Raw genomic sequence first — 10,022 nt, 5'->3', positions numbered from 1 at the left:
ACAGTATGTGGAAAATAATGTGTTTTTTAACCTTAAACCGCATAAACACATTGCATTACACCAAATACACAAAATATTGTTCTTTTTAGCAACGTCATATGACCCCTTTAAGATACAATTTCATTGGTATGCTTCCTCCCCCACCTTTAGACACAATAACACACACGCACACACACAGACACGCTCACGCTCACAGACACATGAATGCAAATACAGGAGCTATTCAGAATGGACTGGTAATGTTGGCTATCAGTATATATGTTTGTTTGTCCAAGTGATTCTATATTTGGCACATGTAAATATTGTCACTTTCTTTACTTAGCCTATGTTTTGTACTTATATGTTATATGTTTGGTACATGGGATTCTGTATTTGGCACATGTAAACATTGTCACATTCTTTAATTGCATAAAAAATATTCTAATGAAAATTTAATTTTAGAGGAAATAAATGAGGTTGTCATGAAATAAAAAAATTATTCAGCTGTTTTAAATTAATTGAGAGGTGTATCAATGCTTGATGCTCAATAGTTGATTCATTTTTAATTTGTTCTTATCATTTTAATAAATAATATGCAAAATAAATATGAACTTCAATACATCAGTTATGTATTTTATCTTATTGACTAAAAAATAAGATAGCCACCCTGCTCTTTAAGATATCAACATCAACCATCAAAAAATCTGCTGCAGTCAACCACTAATCGTCACTCCCTATTGTAATTTGCACATTGAAATATAAAGAAGTGAGGAGGGTAACAAACGAGGAGGGTGGGGACAAGATGCAGGACACCCGCAGAGCAAATGGTAATGGAACACAAAAGAAGCCATGTGCTTTAACAAAAAAACACAACGCGGAGCATGAGTGTCAGGATCCCAATACCAAACATTAAAATAAAACCATGATGACCAAAGTCATAATAGGACCGTGTCAGAGATATTTGTAGTAAACAAACATAATATTTATTTATAGAGAAACACTCCAACAGTTATTACATTAAGGCTGTTTCACTCCTACAAGCACGGCAAAGAATGTGTTTTTGTGTTGTGGATATGACCTGACCCACAGCACACATGATATCTTTGGATGACTGCACAGGCAACATTTGCATGAATTAATTTGTGCTGACAATCAGTAATACATAAACCTAACCAATTAAATGATTAATTATTAGTTATTGCTTCATCATGAACACCCACAAGTCAAATGCCACTGGTTCTTATTTAACTCTCTTATGACCAATGACAATAAGAAACTGAACCAACCTAACTAAATGTAAAAGCATGCTATACAATGTGTGTTATAATGGTTCAAAATGGTTCATCGAACAAATGAATAATTACATTGTTAACTATATTCATATTGTATGTTTGTTACCGAAAGAACAGTCGAGAGCCTCCACCTGCTGCTACAGTGCTGATGTCAAGCTGTGGAGCCTGCAGGGTGATGCCAGAGATAGTTGCTTCAAACACGTGTTCATACTGTCCAGCATATCGGCTCACATCTGTAGATGTGCCTGTACAAACAAATCCATCAACAGTCTCTTTCTGACCTCAGTTCAACACCTTCTTTACAGCACACTCAGCATGAACATATACAAACTTTAAAGACAAGTGCCAGAGGCAAGATTTTTAGTGAATAACAACTTCAGCGTCAGTCATTTACTCACACAAGGCTGCAGAAGGCAAAGTTTTAAACAACATGAGGTTGAGTAAATAAGGATGGGAGTTTCATTTTCTGATTAACTATTTCAGGAGATATATTTACTCATCTCTCACCTCCCATGTCAAAACCAATGACAGGCTTCTTTTCCATAAACCCATAGCATGTGACAGCATAGCCCACGACTCCTCCAGCAGGACCAGAAAGCACTGCCCGAGAGCCATAGAACTGCTCCATTGGTGTCAGCCCACCATCTGACTGCATGAATAACACATCCACATCCTGAGGGAGGGAGAAATGGGATATTAAAATTAAGGGGTACATATAAAAGCTTGATAAAATAAACCTCACAGACATACCTTCAAGCCTCCTTTAAAGCCTGCAGAGAATTCAGTGAGGTAAAGGTGTATTTTTGGTGTGAGGTAAGCATCAGCACAAACAGTGTACCCACGAGGCACTGCTCGCACCATGGGCATCACCTCACTGGAAAGAGACACTTGATTGAAACCAAGACGCTTCGCCAAAGAGCCCACAGCCTTCTCATGAGCTGTCCATCTGAAACACACACCATCAGGAATGAGAAATACGATTTCATTCAACATTATCAGATGTCTCAGTATGCTTTAAGTAATTCAGTGTTTGATATAGTGTCACATTGGGCATTATGAAATTTTATCTCCACACCAACTACCAACTGGTGTTCCACAGGGCTCAGTACATAGACCACTTGTATTCCCTCTTTATACTAAGTCATCAGAGCTCATGGTAACTTATATCGTTCTTACACAGATGATACTCAATTAATGCAATTACCCAGGTATCCTCTCATAACACTGTGTGGTGGCAGTGTTTGTTTATATCTATGTTTTACTGTTAATTACTTTCACCTTGGTTGTAAGCTGTGTTTTGCAGATGAGCCAGCGTACTACTTAGACTAGCAGACCAGCAGGCCTCCTGTTTGCATGTATTTTTCAATTACAATTAATTTATAATTTCCATATAATTTTTAAATAGAATTTATAATTTCAAAATACAATTAATTACAACACATATGATTATAGTAAGGTGAGAGACAGTGGAAGTGGTAATATTTAGATGTGATTATTGACATTAAATTGACAAGAATTAAAAATAAATAAATAAATAAAATTGTAGCGATACTAGCTAAACATAATTGTAAGTAATCTTAAGTAATTTAAACAAGCAATGAAACAGCAAAGTTATGTATGCACTTGATGATACTGTCACATTTTTCTACTGTGTGACAAGCTGTACTATTACTGAACCTTTGCACAGTCTCTTTAAACAAGTACTCAAAATGCTGGACAAGAAAACACATTCATACCACCAATATGACTCTACAAAAGAAATCTTTTAACTTTCTGAAATGTTGTAGTGAATTATATATATAGGCCTGCATGATTTGGCCAAAATATAAATTGTGGTTATTTTGTTACATTGTTATATATTATTTGTTATTTATACAACATTTGTACTGTGATATGACATTTCATATGAATGTGTCTCATATCACTGTTGCTGAGACATTCAGACACAAAGAACAAAGACTCTCACTTTACTGCTAATGAAAGTTACTTGGGGTGTTCATACTTGGGTTCACTCTTTACAAGAAACAACTAAAACTTACAAGTACAATACTAATATTTACGTCTTAAATTTTTCACTTTCAAATGTTAAAATTGTGGCAGAATATTAGCAAAATAACTTTTGTCCACAATAATGTTAGAAATTATACAAATTTAGTGTCAATAAAGTGAACCTAGCGCACACTGCATTCTCTGAAACATGTTAAACTCACAGCACTTGCAGAGATGGGAGCTTGTGAGAAGCATTTACTGTGCTCCGAAAACACAGTATAAGTTGCATGGCTGTAAATGAACAGCGACATTCTTCGCTCTGGAACATGCAGTGCAACAGACTACATACTTCTATCACAGCCTTTAAATTTATAATCATTAATCACAATATGACAACATATTGTATATTGTTATTTCAGATTTTTTAATAGTGCAGCCTTTGTTTGTTCAGCCATTTATTTATTTTAATATTACATTACATTCAATTTAATTCATTACTAGCTTTTCACCCCTTTGAAGGTTCCATTTGAATATCAGACCGCTGAAGGCCATGATTGACCAAACAGAAATATTCCAGAGAACCACGTAATAAATACATAATATGTATACAGTATAATGATCTATACACACGTGTAAGAATGGAGTAGCAGCACTGCTAGACTGCTGATGCCTTTGGATTGCACACGTCTCAAATCCTGCTCCACACGCTGAAGATCCAACTCTTGCCACACCTCCAGACTTTCTCCTGTACTGCCTGAGAGAGACAGAGATTCCATGCAAGTGACATTACTGATACTTTTCTGAGGTTATATCAACCAATAAAACTTTCACATGACAAAAAAAATGTTAGTCAAGGTTTTAATGGCAATTTTACATTCTCTCCCTGTCTGACCATAAGAATTAAACAGACCATTTCTGTTGGCATTGGGATGTCTAGAAGTAAGTAGCCTCTGTAATAACCTTGGCAATGGGGCAAGTTTCTGACTGGGCATCACATTAATGTACGTTAATGCATACATACATTTTTTGATAACTTATGGAAGTTCGGAACAAGTATTTTATGCAGCTCAGTTTCAGTGACTGCTCTTTTGCACTGAGGAGAATGTTTTGACTTCTAAAAATAAAAATACATTTATTTGTGATAGATTTATTTTGGCAGAATAGATGTCCTTTATTACAAAATATCAAAATCTTAATCACCTGTTACTATTCGTTTAGGCTCATTTCTGGGTAGCTGACAGGAATCTTGTCTGAGAATAACCCTCTCCTCCACTTCAATCACCTCCTCATACAGAACCTCCGGCATACACACCTCCTAAAACAACAAACACGTTAATACTAACAACAACAAGACACTTGATTATCTTGGTCTGTCATCAAAGCAACTTGGAAATGGAAACAGGAATCATGGCAGACAGGGTTCTTGCAGGTTAGTTTGGGATGGCTAGTTAGTTAATACAGTTTGTTTGTGATATTCAATAATTGACTTTACAACTGCAATTTGTTAAAATAACCAACAGTAAATAATATTATAAAAAATATTGTCCTCAGGAGGTCCACAATCACATGCACAAACAACCCCATTCTTACTACATAATTATCATCTTGAGTCAAACATAATTAAACCATTGATAAAACTGCCAACTCCAAAAAAAAAAAAAAAGATTTTTTGACATTTTCAACATAAATCTACATTTTATTTCATGTGGATTTGTATGTTCCCCAATAGTTTGGCACAACACCACACTATCAGAGAATTCATTATTCAACATTTCAGAGTAAAACAATTCAGAAAACAGCAAAAAGAACAAGGTAACATAAATATCAAGCCATTGTTTTGGCCACAAGAAATTGAGACAACTTGCCCGGACCAGTCTTTGATGAAAAATACCTTTGTCCTAAGAACACAGTTCAACCTTTCTGTTAAAATCTAACTTCCATTGCTATGTGTGGTTTCATTGTGTTCACTTTTTAACCAAGAGCTTTCACAAAAACTGACACAAGAATTTTACAATTTTGCACTGCAGAATTCACAAACATGATTCCAATGTTAAACCAGGTATTTGAAACCAACACACAAAACCTCTACTAGAGAAAACAAGCATATGTGACTCAAAACTTTTTAAGATATAGCCCTTGGGACAACTTCCCCACTGGACAGTTAGCCCCGGACTCTCATTTTATAGTCTTCCAAAGCTAACAAAGCATACTTGGATTACATTCATTTTGTGACCTTTGAAATAGGTAATTAATGGTATAGCAGTTATTCATGTTTTCTAAGCGTCTTCTTCTACAGTCAGTTTTCTGCCAGGTCAACTACTGTCTTGGCAGAGCAACAGTTTGAAGGACAGCTTATCGGTAAACTCTAATGACCAAGTCTGTTCTCGCATAATTGTGTAACGTTGTGGACTGTCACTATAAGTATGCTGCTAAATTACTCATTCTCACCAGAAGCGGTGTTTCATTTGTTAAGTAATTTTTGTCTGTTTATGTACAAAATAATCTTTGAAGTTAACTGTTTTTGTTTACTTCCGTCAATTGAAGCTTCTTACTTTTGAAGCCCTTGGATGCTTTTCCTGCCTGCACAAGTCAGTAGCAGTTGAGCAGTCTCTGTGAAGATTATTTCAAAAATATGCTGTTTTACTGAATAACCTAATGGCTGGATACAGAGTAGCATAGGAACTCTTATTATTTCTGCCATATCTGACAGAAATAGTTAGAACAGTATGCCATTTTGAAATGGTTCTGAATTAATCTTTTTAGTGAACAAATTCAAAACATTCAAGTTACTGGGATGAATCTACATCACTAGCACTACTCACTAGATCAAACAGGTTCGGTCGTGCTTGTGTGCCAATATGTAACAAGTCCCGAAATCCACGTGTCACCAGGAGTGCTGTTCTCTCGCCCTGTCGTTCCAGTAAGGCATTAGTTGCCACTGTGGTGCCCATCCGTATCCAGTCAATCTGAGAAGTGTCCAAGGCCTGATCTCGTGGAAAGCTCTGCCCCGTCTCCTGTTTAATTCATAAAACCCAACAAACAAACAGACTTTCATGCAATACTTGGGCAGAATTCTGTTCACTACATTCTTTCCTTCTATCATTTCCAGATCAGATCCATAACCACAAACTCTAAGTCCAAATATATTAATGTCTTCCTCGTCACCTGCTCCAGCACTCGGCGGATGCCCTCGGTAGGGGCGTCTCTGTAGTTCTGGGGGTCATATGACAGCAGTTTTAGGACTCTCTCTCTACCATCGGGCAAACGGGCGAACACATCTGTGAAGGTTCCTCCCCGATCAATCGCAAAATCAAACTTCCCTTTAGTTTCAGCCATGCTGGGAAACAGAATGAAACGAGTCTGAAAGAAGAAAAAGTCATATACACCTAGGATGACTTGAGGGCGAGTAATTTGTGGGCTAATTTTCATTTTTGGGTGAACTAACCCTTTAAGCTCACAAAGGCTATTTTGTGGAAACCATGATACATTAAAAGAACAGCATTTATCTGAAACAGAAAACATTATAAATATCCTCTTTACTCCTTAATTTAGTCCTTCCTAAATAAAAGTATTATTTATTTTACTTACCCCAAACTTTTGAATGGTAGGATGAAATTCTGTCTTCATTTACTAATTCCCATTTCATTCCAAACATGCATGATTTTCTTTCTTCTGTGAAAGAAGACATTTTAAAAAATGTCTCAGTGTTTTTGTAACCATACAATTCAATTGAATGGGGTCCAGTACTGTTTTGAACCCAACTATCTTTCATTTTGTGGACAGAAATATTCTTCAAAATATCTTCTTTTGTGTTCCACAGAAGAAAGCAAGTTTTTTTTTTTTCAATCCGAAGCATATACTGTAAAGCTGGGTTTAAATTTAAAGGGGTCATATGATGCTGCTAAAAAGAACATTATTTGGTGTATTTGGTGTAATGAAATGTGTTTGTGCAGTTTAAGGTTAAAAAAACACATTATTTTCCACATTCTGTACATTATTGTTTCTCCTCTATGCACCGCTTTTCTGAAACACGTCGATTTTTACAAAGCTCATCGTTCTGAAAAGCGAAGTGTGCTCTGATTGGCCAGCTATCCAGTGCGTTGTTATTGGCCGAATACCTTAAGCGTGTGACAGAAATGTTACGCCCCTTACCATATTGTGATGTACTGTCCAGCCGGAGCGACGAGACAAAAACATTAAAACCCATTATAAACGAGGCATTTGTTGCATCCAGTGGGGACACAATTACGGATACGGATTTACAATTACGGATTATAATGATTTATACTGTCTTTTTACGCGTTGCTTTGTATCGCGCCGCGTAAACATAAGACCATGTCTGCATTTGTGATCGGAGAAATGACAAACAGCAAGTGCTACTCTACACTGCCCAAAAAACTCGCGTTTGAATATTCAGTGGCAAATTCTTTAAATTTAAAAATGTACTTACCGTCTGTGAGTCAGAACAGCTGGCATTGTAGTCTACTCTCCCAGGATCAGGAAACAGGCGTTGGACACATCTGAATATGTGGGTTAAACTGTTCTGGAACAGTGTTGAAAATACAACTTAACCACTGATTTCTAGTCGTGTCCTCTTTTGGAAGGCCAAACAAAGTAGTTTTGCTTTCACAACGAAACAGCGTCACACACCGCGGCCTTGAGTGAGCGGAGGCAGGCAGGCTTGAGAACAGCGCGGCCGGCGGGCTTGCGGTAACCACATGTGACGACCCCGGGTTGGACTCCGCTTCGACCACGGTGAAAGCCGATCCGCGAAGTTGATGTATTTCCTCAGCGACCAGCACGGATCAGCTCCAGGCATGACGAAGCGGATATCGTCCTCTTTTGGAAGGCCAACCAAAGTAGTTTCGCTTTCACAACAAAACACAGCGCCTTTACGACATGGCGGCGGCGGGCCAGCGGCAACAACAATACTACAGCGAGAATAAAAGATACGCCTTCTTTCTTTGCGTTAACATTTGGCCGGCGTTATGCAAATCTTCCCACATCGTGACGTAGACATGTGGGGGCGTGTTAGAACGAGCCGTTTTAGGTAGGTGTGGCTGACTCTTAACTTTTATAAAGAATATCTCTTTGGATTTGAGACTTTAGTCTTTGCAACTTTACAGATCGTCTTTATGCACCAAGAGCTTGTAACACTCCAAAGAGAAAGGAACAATTGGAATCGCATCATATGACCCCTTTAAGATATCTTGCTTTGTAAATTTGGTATTTACCCATCATACATATGAAGCTTGGACATAATCTAGCTCCTTACTGTCAGAAACATCACAGTGAAAAAGAACCTTAATGACAGAAATGTTACACACATCTGGAAAAACATAAGAAATAAGGACGCTGAAATTTGAACACAGATATTCGGTGTGAGTACAAAGCAAGTGAGAAAGATTCTTCCATCTCTAAGCAAAATGAAAGAAGAAAGAAAATTATACAGGTTTGGAACGACCATTTCCAGTTAGAACGTGCTTTTGCAAATAATTAATCAATAGTTATGCTGCAGACGTGGAACGACTCTATGATTTACTTATAAGTAAAAAAACGCTGTGTGCTGTCTGTAGGTGCTCAGCTGTTATAAACAGGTGCACATGTATACTAAAAGCTTAAAAGGCAGCACAATCCCTTAAACCTTAATTAGGCTAAAGAGCACCGACACGTTGCAATGTTTCCGTCTTTACATGCATTACATACATGCAGGCATGCACTATAAGACAAGTACAACATTAGTATGTTCTGCTGTACTTACACTTGAGACGCAGTAAAACAAGAAATGAACAGACACCTCTTCTCTTGTCGTACCGTTTACCACTACCGTGGTGAAGCGACAAACTTCACCAATCCGATGCGAGTGAAGTTCAGAGCCATCTCTGATACACTGTCCCCGCCTTCTGAGATATCACGTGATTGAGCCCGTGTTCTCACCTCTCCCACAGGGTGCGCGTCACGCGAGTAGGGGGAGCCTGCAGACCTGAAGCAGGCAGATCTATCCAGCTGCAGACCCACAGCGGTTTTTAAGGGGTAATTTGCTTTTATATAATTTAGTTGTAATTTATTTATAGTTATTCGTTTCATTTAATTATGCGAGTTATTTCCTGTTTGTGATATTAAAAATAATGTTTGAAACTTCTGGGCATTTTATATGAAATACACTTTAATCACAAGATTCAAAATATATGTTTATTCCAAAGTCAAGAACACCTGCATCATACATTTTTCTATAGGCTATGAAAACTAAAACATTTCAATAAAACACACACACACACACACACACACACACACACACACACACACACACAAACAGCAGCATAATTTTAAAAGTAACAATCAAAATGTACACAATAATTAAATTGAAGTTTAAAAACGAACAATTCACTATTAAACCCATTTTGTCATGACTAATCCTGCACGAAAATTTACAAAATGAAGAATTCACTCTTGGGCACATTTTGTCATGACAATCTTGCATAAATTCAAATCTGAATGAAGGTGGAAAGCAGCCTGAAGTTTTCTTGAGATGAGTTTCGATTTCAATTTCTATACACACTTTGAATCTCATTTGACACAACAGTCGTTTATGTATGAAGTGATAGTCTCATCCTCAGACATCGTGCCCACGGACCGCTGGCTGAACATCTGATGCATATGGCACACAAAATCAGAGACACTACAGGATTTTTGAAGTTGTCATCTGATTGATTCAATTCTACAGGATTTCCGGAAGACATGCGTGTCACGTTTTTTTAACGC

The 10,022-nt window shown here is 37.4% G+C and overlaps 1 protein-coding gene across 1 annotated transcript in view; it reads right to left on the bottom strand.

The window, feature by feature from the left end:
- LOC107653252 (5-oxoprolinase-like) overlaps window positions 1-9,147 on the bottom strand; it is a 43,643-nt gene extending 34,496 nt beyond the window's left edge. The window contains exons 1-8 of the mRNA XM_016439922.1: window positions 9,022-9,147; window positions 6,426-6,597; window positions 6,083-6,274; window positions 4,461-4,575; window positions 3,891-4,014; window positions 2,022-2,217; window positions 1,779-1,944; window positions 1,378-1,516 (exon numbers count right to left, since the gene is read on the bottom strand). Of these exons, the coding sequence (XP_016295408.1) occupies window positions 1,378-1,516; window positions 1,779-1,944; window positions 2,022-2,217; window positions 3,891-4,014; window positions 4,461-4,575; window positions 6,083-6,274; window positions 6,426-6,596 (1,103 nt within the window). The 5' untranslated portion in view covers window position 6,597; window positions 9,022-9,147. The remainder of the gene's footprint in view (window positions 1-1,377; window positions 1,517-1,778; window positions 1,945-2,021; window positions 2,218-3,890; window positions 4,015-4,460; window positions 4,576-6,082; window positions 6,275-6,425; window positions 6,598-9,021) is intronic.
- Window positions 9,148-10,022: the final 875 nt, after the last annotated feature.

Source organism: Sinocyclocheilus anshuiensis, unplaced genomic scaffold (genome assembly GCF_001515605.1).
Source record: "Sinocyclocheilus anshuiensis isolate Anshui unplaced genomic scaffold, SAMN03320099.WGS_v1.1 scaffold151, whole genome shotgun sequence".
Lineage (NCBI taxonomy): Eukaryota > Metazoa > Chordata > Actinopteri > Cypriniformes > Cyprinidae > Sinocyclocheilus > Sinocyclocheilus anshuiensis.
This window is presented reverse-complemented; position numbering and strand designations above follow the sequence as displayed.